The 18,131-nt window shown below is 35.3% G+C and overlaps 1 protein-coding gene across 1 annotated transcript; it reads left to right on the top strand.

Annotated features, from left to right (window-relative positions):
- The first annotated feature begins 2,519 nt into the window (after positions 1 to 2,519).
- On the top strand, positions 2,520 to 17,573 carry LOC145639136 (sister-chromatid cohesion protein 3-like). Its single transcript, XM_081690302.1, has 22 exons — positions 2,520 to 2,799; positions 2,888 to 3,059; positions 3,782 to 3,894; positions 4,072 to 4,164; positions 4,451 to 4,614; positions 4,698 to 4,934; positions 5,861 to 6,005; positions 6,473 to 6,651; positions 6,737 to 6,882; positions 6,970 to 7,091; positions 7,215 to 7,388; positions 7,490 to 7,651; positions 7,740 to 7,940; positions 8,038 to 8,175; positions 8,266 to 8,466; positions 8,608 to 8,752; positions 9,894 to 10,000; positions 10,193 to 10,330; positions 11,197 to 11,462; positions 11,547 to 11,671; positions 15,740 to 16,040; positions 17,235 to 17,573. Exons 1-21 carry the CDS (start codon positions 2,737 to 2,739, stop codon positions 15,991 to 15,993), a joined length of 3,345 nt encoding a protein of 1,114 aa, XP_081546428.1. The 5' UTR covers positions 2,520 to 2,736; the 3' UTR covers positions 15,994 to 16,040; positions 17,235 to 17,573.
- The last annotated feature ends 558 nt before the right edge of the window (positions 17,574 to 18,131 follow it).

Genomic DNA, 18,131 nt, shown 5'->3' with positions numbered 1-18,131 from the left:
CAATGTGGGGAGGCCTTGCTGTTATTGACACCGAGAAGGTTGCAGGTTGGGTGTTAAGCCCAATAGTTGCAGCCTTCACACACTTACGACCAACCACATATAAAGGTAGCCTATCATTTGTTCTCAAATTGCTAACATACCTTAACACAATGCATAATTCAAAACCTTTAAACATGTAGGGTTCTCCCTTGCAAGATCAATGTCAACTACTATCATCTCAGATCCTACTGGGGAGGAAGCACATGCTCTTAGAACATGGTAAGCAATGAAAAACACACTACACTTACAATATGTAATGCTAATCAATTTTACTAAATTTGTTTAAAACATCCTAGGATGAAAGAAAAACAAGAAATGCTTCTTGACCAGGCTACAAAAATACTGCATATCAGAACACCATCAAGAACAACAGCAGCCAAAACTATCAGTGAGCAGAAAAATGTAAGGACAACAACCCCCACCCTGATAGCTACCCAATACCTACCTATTAACAGATAACCGAAGCTTTTTCAAACATTGCAGGCTAGAAACACAATGCAAGAAGAACGCCATTGGATACAAGCCACTATCCCTGATGCTCAGTTGAAAAATCTGATTGCTTACTTAGGATGTAACAACTGTGGAAAGCGCTGCCACGAAGCAAGGGACACAACTTTCAAATGCCTAAATTGCTAAAAAAAAAAGAGTACTGCTACAGTCAGGTAAGAAACAATTAAAATCAACCAATTCAACAACTACAACAACCAAAATACTAATGTCCCTTCACTCACAGCGTTAATTTCACATTCGATGTAAGTGACGCCACTGGGACTCTAAGACTCACTGCTTTTGCTGAAGACTGCGAAAAACTCATTGGTCTCCCAACTTCAGAGATATATGAGAAGAAATTGGCGTTAAGAACTGGAAAAAAAAAATGCAAAGGCTATAAATTTCAAATTAATACTAAACAAAAACATTAACTGCGTTATTGGACAGGGTGATTGGCCGGAGTTTGATGAAATAGCTACTAACCTGAGGACGAAGACCATACAATTCCAAATTGCACCAACAACTTCTCTCACTAGAATCGGGGTCCTCAAATGGGCTATCAAGGAGATTGAAATATGACTAAATATGCAAGGGCTACAACAACAAAACAAGCAGCTGCTTGTCCTTAAATAGCACCTTGTCCTTAGTTATATATTTATATTGCTTTAGTACTACCAAGGAAAAAAAAAAAAAAAACGTGCCCTATAAGGACACTTTTTGCAAAACATTATATATATCTATGTACTTCGCAATACTAGGCTTAATCTAAATCTATGTGCCATGTAAGAACTCTTTTATTGAGATCAAATAAGAAATGGCTTCAGGGTACTTAATCTTATGTTCGAGCTCTTCGTTCAATAACAGAAACAATAATTTAAACCCCGGCATGGGATGGTATTTTCCAGCTATAGATGTACTGCAGATTTCATCATTAGTAATTTTGAAATTATCTTACTCATCCAAGTCATCATGGAAGGAAGTAGTATTTAACTCTTCAAGAGATGTTGGCTTGCTCAAACCTAGGGCTTAGGTGCACATATAGGTAAGACGCCTTTTCTATGCTTTCCAATTATAATCAAATTGATGAGTAATGGATAATGATTGCCAGTTACAATTTATTGTACAGATTTACAAATTTGTTTCATTCATTTGGTGCCTTGCTTCTAATTTTCATCTACTTCGTATAATTTTTAACTTTCTTGGCCAAAATTCAATATAAAACTTTGACAATATAAAACTTCTACAAAACTCAAAATTTATGCGTAGTATACGGAATTTTCCTTAGACGTTCATGCCTTGTCGTCAAGAGTATAAACAAGCCAATAAAACTTACCTATAAGGGCTAGCTACTCGCGCGCAACGCGCGCGTTGGCCACCCTAGCATGTAATAAAAATATATATTTTTTTTACTTTGTTAGTATGTTTGAATTTAGTAGTAAAAATAACAACTAATTACTAGGAGTAACATTTATTCATAAGATCACAAATTTCATAACATTTTCGAAATATAGCGATATGGATGTCTATTAAAAAAATTATTAAAAAATAATTTCATTGGCTTTACTTTTTTGTAACGATTCTATGATTTGTAGTTTGTAAAACAACGTCAGATGAAGTATAATTCGATTCTTATAAAACACATATATTTTCATTAGTGATGCTATTATCTCTAATAACAAAATTGTGTCTCTATTTCTAATGTAAAATATTCTTTTAGTAACAAGGTTGTTCGATGCCAATGAAATTCATCTCGCCTACTTCTGATAAATGGCGCTAGGAACTAATTTTTTTTCCTAATCAGTTGCCCCTCTCATTTCTTTTTAGCTAATACTCGTCTTGCGTTATCAATTTTTAGTTAGTGTTGCCGTGTTGCATGTGACTTGTATCAGTTGGATGTGTATCATCTCCCATAGGCCATAGCGATATTGAACGGATCATTTGAGGTAGTGCCGTAGTGAACATAAATACGAGATTACACTATTGCACGGGCTAAAGACTAGCAAGGCGTTACTCGTTGAAAAATGGGAAATGGCGGGAGCTAATTCAGTGTAAAAAAAAACTTCAACACTAACAACTTTCCGATTTCACAAAAATTGTAAAGCAAGTTTCACACCTCTAAATTAAGCGCTACTATACCACTCTCTCTTTCTCTCTCCTCCTTCGTCTTCCTTCAACAGTTATTCCGGCGAAACAACCACCACTTCAGTTATGGACGACGCTGCCGCCGCCGCAGCAGCCGCCGCCACTTCCGAAGCATCAGTTCGTCGCTCGGTCAGTTCAACATTTCTTCTCTCTCTCTCTCACTTTCTCTCTCTTCTTTGTTGAATGATTTCTGTAATGGTGGATTGGATGTTTGCAGAAACGAACTAGGGCTGGGAAATTGAATCGAGAACCTGTTGTTGAGCGAAGTCCGACTGATCCTGATGTTGATGATTCTTTCGACGATTTTGAGGAGGTTCGCCCTAAAGCTAAGCGGAATCGCGCTGTTGAGGCTTCTACCAGTGTTAATTTTGAGGAGATTAGCTTGATTGGTATGTTTGATTTGATTTAGGGTTTTGAATTTTGATTATTGTGGTGTCATACTGATTATTGGGATAATTGTGTTAGAATTGTATTGATTTAGTTTACTTTGCTATTTTGGACTATTAATGCAATTCTCAGTTTAGTATTGCAATTCGATTGTATTTATGTTGCTTAGGTTTAGTTAGAGTGGACCATTATTTGATAGATACTATGCTGCAATGCATTTTTTGATGCTTTGTTTCGAACGTTATTTCGCCCATGCCAAATGAAATATTTGACCTATGAGGACTTGATTAGCTGAGGTTGAGGTTAAAGAATTTGACATGGGTTTTGATATGATGAGGAATTTATTTATGTCTCTGTTGCCGCTCAAGAGTAAAGGAGACACGTCAATTTTAAGTGATAGAAACGAAAAGTGTTAAGTATCAAGGCGTACGCTGTCCTCGTGTAATCAAGGAGAACTGGCCTATTTGCATATTGACTTGTGGTCGATGTATAGCTATCATAAGAATATGGTGCGTATTAATTCAATTGCTCTTGTTAAAAAGGTCTTGGCTTCAATGCGGTGGGAGAAAATTGTGCTTTTGTCAGTCTATGTGAGCGTTCTGTTGCAGTTAGTAGTGAGTAGTCAACTGATAGAGCTAGCCAGTTATTATTTTTTAGCTGCAGAAAATACGTTTCAACAATAATTTTTCCCGTGTATGATTTATGGTATAATTGTTATGTGCAGAGGCCATCAAAGGGAGCAGGAAAAATATACCTCCAGTGGTCAAGATTTGGGTTGAGCGTTATGAAAAGGACCCTAAACCAGCAACTGGAGACCTTTTGAATATGTTGTTTGAGGTAATTAAATAAATCCACAGTCATTTGGAAGATAACAGTTAGTTGTACCCACATTGGCTTATCAGAGAACATTCACAAGCTACATTAGTTGTACATCTAATTTTGATGCGGAAGAAAGTTGCTGATACCCTATCTTTGTTGTTGTTAAGATAAGCTTAATGCGCTTTAATTTTGCAGTCATGTGGTGCAAAGTATTGCATAGAAGGTGACCTGTTTGAGGAGACTGATGTTGACAATGTAGTGCTTGATTTGGTCAATCTTGCGAGAAAGGTATCCTCATTTTTTAAACTGTTATAGTCTATTTAGCTTTTACCAAGATTATTTTTCTAGAAATTTAAGAATTAAGCTCTTTGTTTTTCAGAAATAAGTTTAAGAATCAAGCTCATTGTTTTCCAGAATTGAGTTTAAGAATCAAGCTCTTTATTTTTCAGAATTTAGTTTAAGAACGAAGCTCTTTATTTCTCAGAATCAAGTTTTAAGAATTAATCTTTATTTTTACCTTTAAATAGTCCAATGATCTCTAAGTATATATATATATTTTTTTTATTTTTTTTAGGGTGAAGTTGAGGATTACCAAAGTTCAAAAAGAAAGGACTTCAACAACTTAAAAGACAACCTTGTTTACTTTTGGGACCAATTGATCATTGAATGTCAGAATGGACCATTATTCGATGGCGTTTTGTTTGAAAAGTGCACAGATTATGTGATTGCTCTATCATGGTCAGTTATATTAAGATGGATTTGTGTTGTTTGACAGATTGTAGCTACTTTATTTCGCTAACTTGCTTATCTTTTGTTTTTAGTACCCCGCCTCGAATTTATCGCCAAGTGGCTTCTTTGGTTGGCCTTCAGCTTGTCACATCATTCATCACCATTGCAAAAATGCTTGGATCACAGCGCGAAACCACTCAGAGGCAGCTAAATGCTGAAAACAAGAAAAGGGCAGAAGGCCCTCGAGCAGAATCTCTCAATAAGAGATTGATGACTACACATGAAAAGATAACTGCAATAGAAGAGATGATGGACAAGATATTTAAAGGGTAGGGTTTTTGAAAATTTCTAGCTCTTTTTCTCAGTGCTGGTGCATAAGCACAACCACCAGAATTACATGGACATCAAATAATTTTGAAGAATTTAAAATTTGGTTGTTAGGATAATGCTAAAATTTGGTTTTATTTTTTATTTTTTTTGGGAATGGATATGCTGATTCCTATTATTAATCCTATTTTATAAGATAAAAATCACTCTATGCTGTTCAAAATGAACTCTAGATATTAATTTTATATCATTTTTAGGCGTATAAACTCGTTAAAACAACTTTGTTCTAATACATGTGGTGCTTTCCTGATGTAATTGCAAACTTTAATACACTCGGATGTTGCTGAAGACTTGCATAGCAGAACTTGGAGTCTAAGTGTGCACATCTGAATGGTTCTTCTGTCCAAATCTATCAAGATTGTGGAGGGTTGACTTGTAACTCTTAATTTTTTTTTTTAAATAAATTGTTGACCTCAATTGCCATCAGCAGCCTATACTTTGTGCTGTGTTACCTCTTTGGGAGGTGCTCCCATTCTGTCGATTTTTCTCTTTTTTTTTTTTTTTTTTTTTTTTTTTTTTTTTTTTTGTTTTGGCATTCCTTTGTCAGTTATTGCTCTATAGCCATGAACTTGAATTTAGGTCGATACTGCCAATGGTAAAAATAGTATTGGCATTTTTTGAATCTTAAATTTTTATAAGGATATCCAAGTGTTTGTTTCTGGATTTTGGTTTATTTTAAAACAAAAAGGAGTAGTGAGTTAGAGTTATAGGCAAATTATCTGCTGATTGCAGTGTCAGATGGTCTCCAGGTTCAAGAAGAATAGATGCTGTGATTATCGAAACTGGTTTTTGGTGTATGTTTCTTTCCTTAAAAGATTGCTTTCAAGCTCAGATATGGTTATATTGACATGGTGACTTCTTTTTGTAGGCTATTTATGCATCGATATCGTGACATTGATCCCAATATCCGAGTGTCCTGCATACAGTCTTTGGGTGTCTGGATCTTGTCTTACCCGTCACTGTTCCTGCAGGATAGATATCTGAAGTATCTTGGATGGACGTTGAATGACAAGGTGCTTTCAATCTATTTTTATTTATAACTCTCTTTGTTCCTTTTATTCTTTATCTGCATGGTGATAAGGAATAATTAAAGTGGAAATTGTTTTTAATAATAACTTAAAATGACTGATCTAGTTTTATGATTAATAAAATTGGAGACTTAGGAGATGTAACAGAAATATTGGATGAACATAAAATTGATACGGGCACATTTTTTTACTGGAAAAGTAGAGATAAAGTTATTATATTGTTTATAAAAAGAAACGTAAAAAAGGGATCCTTCCTTGGGTTCTATTTGGAAGAAATCCCAAACGAGTAATGCCCGAAACGATCATTCAAAAATAGAAAGGAACAGAGGGAGAATTGTTTATAAGGGTGGCCAAGAGACTAATTAAGTTGAAATTTTGTGTTGTATTCTATCTGAAGGTCTTACTCGACTTCCTTTTATCTTCTTCCATTGCTTTGGCTTTCATGTATGCAGAGTGCTGGTGTGAGGAAAGCTTCTGTTATTGCATTGCAAAGCCTGTATGAAGTGGATGATAATGTTCCATCTCTGGATCTCTTCACCCAAAGATTCTCCAATAGGATGATTGAATTGGCTGATGACATTGATGTCTCTGTCGCCGTGTGTGCCATAGGACTTGTTAAACAATTACTGAGGTATTCATTTCTTGAATTAGAAAATCGTACTTTAATTTAGCTTGTAATTGCTTGTGTTTATGACGCATCTTGTATGTCCTTCCAGGCATCAGCTTTTACTGGACGATCACTTGGGTCCTTTGTATGATCTGCTTGTTGTTGAGCCCCCAGAAATTAGGCGTGCTATAGGGGAGCTGGTCTATGATCACTTGATTGCGCAAAAATTTAACAGCTCGCATTCTCATCCAAAAGGTTTTCTCTTAATTCATTTTATTCAGCTTGGGTTTCACTTTATGTTGAGACATTCTTGTTTATTCTTTTCATGGTATATTGATGCAGATAGCGAGTCTTCTCTGGTTACTCTTAGTAGAATGTTACAAATACTGAGAGAATTCTCTAGTGATCCTATTCTAATAACTTATGTCATTGATGATGTCTGGGAGTACATGCCGGCCATGAAAGTAAGAAATATAGACTGAATGATGATCAGTGTGATTTACAAAATTGTACCTTTTTACCATTTAAATGACATTTCTATGTTCTAATGGATAAGGTTAACAATTTATCTGATATGTCTTTCATAGGATTGGAAGTGCATAATTTCTGCACTACTGGATGAAAATCCGTCAATTGAGCTTACTGAAATCGATGCAACAAATTTGATCCGGCTCCTTTGTGCATCTGTCAAGAAGGCTGTTGGGGAGAGGATTGTGCCTGCAACTGATAATCGGAAACAATACTATACCAAGGCTCAAAAGGTTTCCATTCTGTGTAGAAGCTTCCAATAATCTTTTATTAAAGAAACTAGCTTTCTCTACTCTATTCTTCTTTCATCAGTACATATTTCTGTATGTTTCAGGAAGTTTTTGTAACCAATAAGCGGGAAGTAACTGTAGTGATGATGAAAAACTACCCCCAGCTTCTGCGGAAATACGTAGTGGACAAGGCAAAAGCCCCATCGTTGATTGAAATTGTTCTGTATATGGATCTTGAGCTTTATTCTCTGAAGAGACAGGAACAGGTTAGTGATATGCTCTCTTTTGTTCAGCTATGCTACTTGAAGGAAATTTTAGTTCTTGAAAAGACATTGTACTTCTCTTGTCATCTAGAATTTCAAGACTGTACTTCAGCTGATGAAGGAGGCATTTTTTAAACATGGAGATAAAGACACACTTAGGTCTTGCATTAAGGCTATGAACTTTTGTTCAGTGGAGAGTAAGGGAGAGCTGCAAGAATATGCAAACAATAAACTAAAGGAACTTGAAGATGAACTTGTGGAAAAACTCAAGACTGCTATGAAAGAAGTGGAGGTATTCTCAGTCTAAATATTGATTTTCCTCCTTTGAAATATAAAGACTTCAGTCTGATGTTTTTCCCTTTCCTCCTCCCCATTTGTCTCCCCAACAGGATGGTGATGATGAATATCCTCTTCTTGTGAACTTAAAAAGGCTTTATGAGCTTCAATTGTCGAGATCTGTTACTATTGATGACTTGTATGAAGAGTTTGCCTCCATGCTTGATAATTTCAGAAATGTAGATGAGGAGGTGTGTAATAAAGCACAAATGAGCAATTATATTTCAAATTCCTTTGCCACTTTGTGGTTTTAATTGAATCTGTTTCATCATTGTTCACAGGTGAACTGTTTTCTGCTGCTTAATATGTTTCTTCACGTAAATTGGTGTCTCTACTCTGTTGTGAGCTCTGAATCTGTTAATGAGGCGTCTGTTAATTCTTTACTCTCTAAACGTGCTACTTTATTAAAGCAAGTAGAGTATATTCTTCTGCCTTCTCAAGTTGGAGCCGAGATGAAGCTAGGAAATCAGCTTGCTTGCAGAGTAAAATTCTTCCTTTTTTTTTTTTTCCTTCATAGTGTTTGCTTCTACTAATTAATTAGCTATCCAAATATTTTTGTCATGTGGTTTATTGATGCCGAACTATTGTTTCACATGATCCCATAATCCCTTATTGTGCACTAGGTTTGTACAATACTTGCTGAGCTTTGGTGCTTATTCAGAAAATCTAGATTCGCTTCTACAGCCCTGGAAAGTCTGGGATTCCAGCCACAGCAGTCTACTATTGAGAAATTTTGGAAACTTTGTGAACAGCAGCTTGATGTATCAAGTAAGTTCTTTTCTGAGTCCTTAACTAGTCACCAATATTCAGCAGTTTGACAAATGATTGATTCGATTTAATGACGATATTGGAAACATAAACTGAGTAATTTTACATATCCAGTACAAATTTGTGTAGGTATAATTATGGGCCTTGGGCTGGACCTCCTATCTGCAGAGATAGCCTAGCCAATCACAACTGTCCAAGAACTTTGGAGGGGGGGGGGGGGGAGGGGAGGAAAAACCACCCTCAAAGTTCTCCTTGTGGGACATAATATCATGATAACTCATTGAATCGTTACCTCTAATTTTACTGTTTGACCCAAAAGCAAAATTAAACATCAAGGCGGAAGTTGGATAGTCAATGCGACATAGTATTAGGAAAGAGCAAAACCATCTGAACATCCGTTCCATATGTAATCCAAATTCTTTTGGAAATCTGATGTATCGGATACCATATCAGATGTTGAATTTTGGATTTCAAATCTCCTATATTTGAAAGAATATCTGAAATATTTGGTTCTTTGCATAAATGTCACAATTAAACATCGAACATCAGAAATCCAAAAGTGATAAAGAATTCGGGCTGTATGCATTATATCAAAGAGTTATCAGTTTACTACGTTGTTTAAGCATTTGTCAATTTTCAATTGGGACTATACTGTTTTCTACCTAATGACTTGCTGCCTTTATGAACTTTATTAGTGTTTAACACTTTTAGACTAGCTACAGAGAAGTAGGTAGCAGATTTCATTTCCATACTTGTTTGTTGTACCATAAAGTGGCATGAAACAGGTAGCATTGGGGTCAATTCTGAAATGAAATAAGGTAAAATAATATAAAATTTAAATGACTCACAATTCTTCCTCTTCCTATTTGTTATGAAGTAGTAGGCTAGTTTATCGTCTTTCAGATCAAGTTTAATAGAAATATCCTCTGTAAGCATCCAACATTCATCATTAAACATGTCTCTAAGCCATTTTAAGGAAATCTAAGAGCCATTTTGCCATCTGAGAGTACATATTTGAACCCGTATTTACTCAACCCTATGTAGGGGCCTCACCGGAGGATAGGGGTTATATGGTAGTATGATCTTGGTTCCAAACTTTGACTTTTGAGAATCAAATTTCCTAACCTAGTGTTTCTTGCAGATGAGACTGAAGATGAAGATGTTAACAGAGAGTATGTGGAAGAGACAACTCGAGATGCCGTTGTTATTGCTGCTGGGAAGTTGGTTACTAGCGATGTGGTTTCCATGGTAAAGACTTAGAAGATTTGATAAAGTGACGTTTCATTTTCTTTAAGGCATTGCTATTGACTGTTAAAACTTACCCAGCTGCTTAGTATGCTGCTTGATATTGTGTCCATACCTATTATTTATCAGTTCACATGGTATTTTTCATTGGAAAAAGGCTGTTCATGTTAGTATATCTTTGTAATCTTGATCCAGGAGTACCTTGCTCCCGAGATTATTTCTCATTTTGTAATGCATGGGAGCAACATAGCTGAGGTGGTTAAGCAGCTAATAGCTGTTCTAAGGAAAAAAGATGAGAATATCTTTGGTATATATCTCGAAGCACTAAAAAGGGTAAGCCTTTGTTAATTGGTTTTTGATTGATATTATTATCCATTTATCATTGTGTTGCTTTGTTGTTCTTATGGATTTTGACTGGCGGAGTGAGTTTAGAATTATTTGTAACGTTATAATATTTGTAACGTTCACTTTGTTCCAGAAAAGAGTCATGGTTTTATAATTTGAATGTAAAAAAAGAGTAAATTTTTGTAGAAGAGGATATGATGGGCCGAGATGTGAAACACATTTGCTTAATTTTCATGTAGTTTATATGCAAAGTTTGGCTGAAATCTGCAGCTTTGACAATGCGATTGGATAATATGTTATATCCTGTTATATTTTGTATGTTTTAAAGATGATTTTATTCAACCTCCATTCCTTATTAACTGTCCATTAGGTTATGCTGAAGTTTATCGAAGATACTTGCTTCTTTTTAATTTGCACCATATTGACATGACACATTTGCATATGCACAACTTTGACTATTAATAATCATGAGTATCTATAAGTAAATTTATATTGCGTCAATGCTTTGAAAATACATCTTGTCAAGAACCTATTAAGATCCCGCATGACAATGTTTTCCTATGTAATGTATAATAATGATAAAATGAATTATGTCATGCAAAAATCCAATATTATCCAATTGAAAAAAGATTGAGATATAATTTATCGCATTGGTCTATTTAGTTGTAAAGTAATAGGGTCTTAGTATTTCAAATGGACAAATAAATGTGCATTGATGTTTTAAATGGCAGATAATATTATGGAATGAGAATCGTTTAAAGTCTTCAAATAACGTGAAATGGAAAGATTACCTTTTTTATGAGCACATGAATTTTAAACTTTCAATTTTTCTCAATTTTGTATTGAATTGACAGGCACATCATCGTCATATGCTTCAACTTTCTAAAAGTGATGATAAATCTTCTGCAAACAAGTCGTTTCTTGATTGCAAAGAACTCGCTCTTCAGCTGTCAGGAACAATCGTGGGTGCTGCCAGAAGTAAGCATAGACTGGAAATTCTGAAATTTGTGAAAGATGGTGTAGATTATGCTTTTGCAGATCCACCTCAGCGGCTGTCTTTCTTAGTTGGTGCTGTTATCCCCTTTGTTGAGAAACTTCCACCCACAGATCTCCCTGACATGTAAGTTTTAGCTCTATATTTTGGTCTTATCTATGAATTCCCTTTCTAATGACATAGAATATGCCACTTATTTGATCTATGTAGCTTAAGAAACATCCAAGGACGAACTGAGAATATAAAAACAGATGAGGATCCTAGTGGTTGGCGACCCTATCATCAATTTGTTGAGACCCTGCAGGAAAAATGTGCAAAGATGGAAAGTTTTGCAGGTAGAGCTATGCTTTATATTTATTGCGTTAAAATTTATTTCTATTTAAAATAGACTACACCTTGAAAGATTATTTCTGGCTGATTTCTTTTCTTTTTTTTTTTATTTTTTTATTTTTTATTTTTATTGTAAAATTTCTTTCTATTTAAAATAGACTATGCGTTCTGGCTAATATCTCGCTTGAGTAACGGGCTGTGATGTTGCTTATTTATATTTATAAGGAGGGCTGATAACTATTTGATATATTCCTCTCTTAAGCTTTTAGTAAACATTAGTTAGGGACTTAATGTTTTAATTTAATTGAGATTCTTGAGGCAATGCACCTGATTTCAATGCAAAAACTAGGATTGCTCTCAGAGTACAAGATGAACTGACCTTGAGTTTGCTAAAATTTAAATTTAGGCTTGAAGCTCATTGAGGCTTGATTAGTTGAGATTTTGAGCTCGGCCTTGTCTTAGACATCAACGCTTGGCTCAGTTTCGAGATTGGTTTATTATAAAATCACCATTTTCGGGTGCAAGTTGGAATAGAAATTATATTTTTGTATGATACTCTAGTTTTAAAAAGCGTGCCTTAGGTGCGCCTAGGCGCAAGGCACAGTGAGGCTCAAGAGTTGGCGCCTTAGCTCTTTGAGGCTCAAAGACCTAAAAAAGGGCGCATGCCTTTTTGTTTTTTTCTAGGCTGCTTCTTGCGCCTTATTTTGCGCTTTATGTTTTAAAGCATCAATAGCTATGGTGTAAGTTTATTTTTCCTAAAGTATACCATGAGACTTTGTTATGGGCAGGTTTTCTTCAATTCTCGTGGAGAGAGAAATCCCATATCCTATAATTCGATTTGAACTTTTGAAGAACCCTTGTTATTGATCACATGGCCCTTTTAACTTTTCTCATAATTTCATTTTTACACTTATTTAATAGAAATTATTATTTCTTAACTAAATGAATAAAGTGTGCCTCACCTACAAAAGGCGCGCTCCTTCGCCTTGCGCCTAGGCTCCAAGGAATTTTTGCGCCTTTGTGCGCCTTGCGTCCTTTAAAATTAAGATGATACTATGTTACGTTATTAATAAATTAATAAGTTTATAAAATGAGATGACCGTAGCTAACTATAACAAAGCTTTATTTAACATGAACTCAGTTTGGTTTAGCAGAGTTCGGTGAGTTAGGTCTTGAAATAGATATATTATATTCCCCTTCTTCAGAGTTCAACATAGTTGCACTGCTACTCAAACTTCCCAGAGCTGAAGTGGAAACAGTTGTGTATGATGTGGTTAATACTGATGCTTCAAGGCCAAAAGAAGAGATCTCAAGGTCAAAGAACTCATGCTTTGAAAATTATAAGGACTACTGAAATTGAAATTCTTGGATAAGTCTTGCCAGCTTGTGTGGAGAAGGCATAAAGACACAACTCTTGCACATAGACACATAGGGTGTGTTTGGATAGAAGGATTTGGGGGGAAAGGAAGAGAAGAGAAAGGGAGGGATACAATTTCCTTTGTTTGGATAGCAAATTAGGAAGGGAAAGGAAATGGAAGGAATGGAAATGGGTGGAAAATAATTCATTAATTACTTAGGAGTAAAATCATTCCAATTTTGAAAAGATTTGGAAGGAAAATTCTGTAAAAATTGATGTATTGTAAATAGACAAATATACCCTTTACTTTCTAACAAAAATCTGAACATCAGTTTTTGATGTAATTTTTTTCTCTCTCCTCACGATTTCCCCAAATTTCTAGGGTTCCAAAATGCAATTTTTTCCCCCCAATTTCTAGGGTTTGTGGAGTGCGATTTCACTACTAATCTACTCATACTTGTCAAATTTTAGTTTGATTTTGTTGATTGAATATTTTAATGCGATTTTGTGGAGTGCGATTTCACTACTAACCTACTCATACTTGTCAAATTTTAGCTTGATTTTGTGGATTGCAATTTTGTTCTTCTACTCAAGCTAGGATGCGTGTTCATGAGAATTGTTAAGCGTTTTGCTAAGAATTACTCAAGCTAGGACTTGCTCTGTAATCAAACTCGTAATTTTTCAATAAATATAAATGCGAATAGTAGTATTATAATAATGCTTTGCTTGCTGCTTGTAATCGTTCTAAGTTGTATGATAATGTACCCCAACTGTTCGACGAAATGCCTAAGAGACATGAGTTTGTTCCTAATGAGGTTTCTTATGGGATTTTGATTAGGAGTGTTTGTGGGAAGGGTGATCCTGAATTGGCTTTGAAATGGAGGAGAAGGGTGTTGAGGTTACTGCTGTTGCTTTTACTACTATTTATCATTTATGCTGTTGCTTCCCTCCCTTCCCTTCCCTTTCTCTTCTATCCAAATAAGGGAAATAAAAATTCTTCCTCCCTCCCCTCCCCTTCTTTTCCCTCCCTTTCCTTCCTAAACAGCTATCCAAACAGAGTGATAGTGAACGAAAGGTTCTGTTTTTTTTTTTTTTTTTTTTTTTTTTTTTGGTGTCAAATCACCCACATTAATGAAGAAAGCTAGGCAGTGCCTTTAGTCCCTCACAAAGCTTCCTCACAGGCTCACAAAGGTTAGAACTTTAGAAGTGCTTGTGGTTAACATAATATGGCATTGTGGAGTGGCTTTGGTTGTCATAGGAGTAACATAGATAACATAATCAAGTTGCTTACCTATCTTCCCTAGGCAAGTGGAACTTTCCTTGTGAAATTTTACTTCCTTGATCAACCAAACAACGTTTCACATCTTAGGAGTTGTATAACTTTATGTGAAAACAACTTCATTGCTAGTATTACTTCCAAATTCAACTAGATAAGCACTAAGAAGTTTACAGTTTTTTTTAAATGATCATGGGACACACTCAACTTCACAAGAGCTTTTTCCGTGATAAGAAGCCTGCTTAGATGGAAAAAACAAGAAATTACCAAATAAGCCTACTTTTGTGGTTCACAAGAGCTCCAAGATGATGCATTGATCCTAGATCTTCAGTACTGAGTTTCTTGGGTGCAAACCCTGTGTCTACCAGTATTCTTCCATTTACTCGACTTAAAACTGCTTTAATCTCGGCCTTTCTCTATTCTTTTGTCGTGTCTGTTGAAGTTTCCAGGTGTCAGTGATTTAGCTTCTTCTTCCCCTTTATTTTTGGATTTATCATTTTTTTGGGGTCTTGTATAGTTGTATGTGCTCTGACTTCCTTTGTTTATCTTGCTCAGTTTGTGTGTTGCTTGTTTTCTATTGGGAATCTGTTACATCCTTGTGGTCGTGTAACTAGGATGTGCAATTGTATTGTTAGATTTGCTGCTAACTGATAGCCTTCTCTTTTTGCGAGATCTCGGCTTCCATAAATCCAAATTAATTGAGTGTACGATTAATACCTGTAACCTAGTATGGGGTGCACTGAGGAGATAAATATGCTCAATCTTACCCCTTACCATTGGAGAGCTTGTTTCCATTTTCAGGATTTAAATTGAATTAGTTGTTTCATACTGTTTTCAGAATAAATGTAACCTGGATAGTTTGTTTTTCTTGTATTTGCTGATTCATTTTGCCATGTTTGTTTTTTATCCTGGAAGTTTCATTTGAGGCAAGTACCCTGGAAAAGTTTCAATTGACTAGATAACCTGTCCATATAGTCAAATTGTAATCTTACACAATACCTAACCCAAAGTAACATGGTGTGTAATGTGTCTGCTTTCTTTTGTTGTCTTGTTAGTTACAGTATGTAACTAATTAAGTTTGTCAAATTGACAAAATGTTGCATGATGGAATTATCTATTTAAGTAAAAGTTCAATGACTAAATAAACATATCATAATAGTATGAAAATACTGTAGTATGAAATATTTACGGGCCATTAATTGAAATCTTTTTTCTGTTCCCCTGGATAGGTTGAATGATGCTGCTTTCCATTATATAAGCTATTTAAGATGATAGTGAGGTTTTCCTTTAAAAAAAAAAATAAAAAAATAAAAAAAGAAAAAGAAAAAAGTAAAGCTACCAAGGTTAGCTTGCAGCTGAATTAGTAAAATAGAACTGCTATGATAATAATTGAGAAAGCTTGCTAATCCATATTATTGACGACGTGGAATGTGATTTCAGGTGCTGATGAGAAAGAAGCAGCATCTTTAAGACGTCAAGGCCGACCACCCAAGCAGCGTAATCTCCAGGGGAAAAAATTATTTGATGAGCAGAGTTCAAGTGGGGAAGAGGATGGAATTAGTTCGTCAGACCAGGAAGCTCCTAATGAGGAAGATGAGCAGGATGAAGTAGACGAGGATGCTACTTTAATTGATGTAATCAAGTCATCAAAGTTTCGGTCCAAGAAACTTTCTAGACCTGAGGACAAGTTGTAGTTGGAGACTTGGACAAACACATAATTGAACAGCTTCTTGAATGTCAGGTATAGATAAGCTCGCTCTTTGATTTTTTTTTTTTTTTTTTTTTTTCTCGATAAATTAGGATGAATTTTTATTTACTGAAAATCATGAAGGAAATGACTAAGCACATAAGCTGAAATGTCTGGCTCTTACAATAATGCTAATTGGTTTAAGAAAAGTGGAAACAACTAGGGAATGAGTTGCATGTGGATCTAAGTCATCTAACTGTTGGAAAGGGTCTCTTTTTTAAAGGATCAGGAGGTCATGCAACTTTTATAAAACGAACTCCCCAAACTGTGTTATTATCTATGTTACTGTTGATGTTTGTCTATTGGGTGCTAATAGTGTCAGTTAGCAGTTCATTATTAGTGTACAGAAGTATACAATAACAATAATGACACAGTATTCTAGTCCTTAGAACTTGATATGCTACTCTTATATTACTAGTATGATATTAACAAAAAGAGGATCAGGAGGTGAGCTGCTGGTTTCTCTGTCATGTTCCTGTTGTGCGGAGGGTTTCAAAATTTTCATCCCCACTTAACCCTCCTCCCAGGTGGACCTCTACCTGTTTCGGCAAGAAATTTTATCAGTAGAAGTGGTTGATTTTCTGGCCAGATATTTCCTCGTAATTGGATCATGGTTAAGTAGATATCAATGCACTATTACTTGTTCCTTTAGAATATAGATGCGCTATTAATCCAATATTTTTTCAGATTTGATACCAATAACTATTACAAGTACAATCTAAATTAAATATTCATTTCTTGCATTAATATATTGTTTTTTCTACTGTTGCTATTACTGCACAGTATATACCCATATTGAATCTTTTTAGCAGACCTGCTTTCAGATGTGTTAACATGCAAAGTTTACCCTATCTATTGAAGAATAGTAGCACTGCTAGTTAATCAAGATATATACGGCTATGATTTGGTTTTAATATTCTCCTAAAGTGTTTAGAACAGACTTTGAATTTTCACAGGTCGTTTTAAGCAGTTTTTAGCTGTGGGAGAGGATAACCTGTTTAGCTTCTTTGTTGGCTAAGGCAGCTGGGTATATTTATAAGTTACTCAGGCAGTGGATTTTCAATGTAGTTGGACTAATATGTTGTCTTTTTTTGCCGTTATGATTCATGAGGATTTGTCTTCCATTCTTGTACTTTTTATAGTTTTTTCTTAAAAATGAAAACTTTTAATTTGATCTTTTCTCTGCAGGGGCATTGAGCCATTGAACTAGGTATTGAGCAAATTGCAAGTTTGCAACTGATGCCTGAGATCTATCATCTCCTATGTAAATTGAGGTTGTCTTTCTCGGAGTAGCCTGTTTGATTCTGTAAATGTATAAGTTAGCTAGGGTTTGTCTCGTCAAAGTGGGCAACTCCATTTTTCGCCTGTATAGAGGAATTTTTTTACCAGTTGAATGCTTTTCTTCATGCTTTGTGTAGAGATTTAAATTTTAACAGTATTCAGGAATATAGAATGATGTACATACAGGCATGTACTCATACAGATCTCCTGATAAGGTGGTTTTAATTATTTCATCTTTGTCTAGCATTTACATGTTAAACCAGCGTATCACCCATAAACATAAAGCTTAACAATGAACAGCAATTACATATTTTTTGTTTACTTCGAATCGTATCTTATAATAGACATCAACGAAATGAAATACTACCATTGGCATTCCACATTCTGTGTGACCCTGTAATACACAATCACCATTATTCACCAATAGTATCTAAAAAAAAACATATGGCGGTCAAATTAATAAAAAGAATGAAGTAAATTTGTTAAGATATGGACTTCTGGAGGGCGTGAAGTAGACCTGCCAATTCTGAACCAGATCCATGATCCGATATTGACCCGAAATGACTCAACTCAACCCATACTTGACTCAAAAATAGAGTTGACCCAATCCTGGCTTGACATCGGAACAAACCCGACCCAAAGTTCACTCGATCTGAAATTGACCCGAAGTGTTTGACCCGAACAAACCCGATGCCGGAAATTGACATGAACAGGCCCGGTATCCGAAATATCTCGAGCTAAAATTACTTTATAATTGAACTAAAAATGTCAGGTGCCAAATATAACTCAAATTGTTTTTCAACT

The sequence above is a fragment of the Chenopodium album genome, chromosome 7, assembly GCF_948465745.1.
Source record: "Chenopodium album chromosome 7, dcCheAlbu1.1, whole genome shotgun sequence".
Taxonomy (NCBI): domain Eukaryota; kingdom Viridiplantae; phylum Streptophyta; class Magnoliopsida; order Caryophyllales; family Amaranthaceae; genus Chenopodium; species Chenopodium album.
The sequence above is the reverse complement of the archived record's forward strand: the minus strand, read 5'-3'. Positions and strand labels throughout refer to the sequence as shown.

What these genes read in the sequence shown, in the direction of transcription:
- LOC145639136 (XM_081690302.1), top strand. Translation starts at nt 2,737, where the DNA reads ATGGACGACGCTGCCGCCGCCGCAGCAGCCGCCGCCACTTCCGAAGCA. An exon ending in TCAGAAATGTAGATGAGGAG is followed by an intron (nt 8,176 to 8,265) that starts GTGTGTAATAAA and finishes CATTGTTCACAG; the next exon opens with GTGAACTGTTTTCTGCTGCT. An exon ending in ATCTCGAAGCACTAAAAAGG is followed by an intron (nt 10,331 to 11,196) that starts GTAAGCCTTTGT and finishes TTGAATTGACAG; the next exon opens with GCACATCATCGTCATATGCT.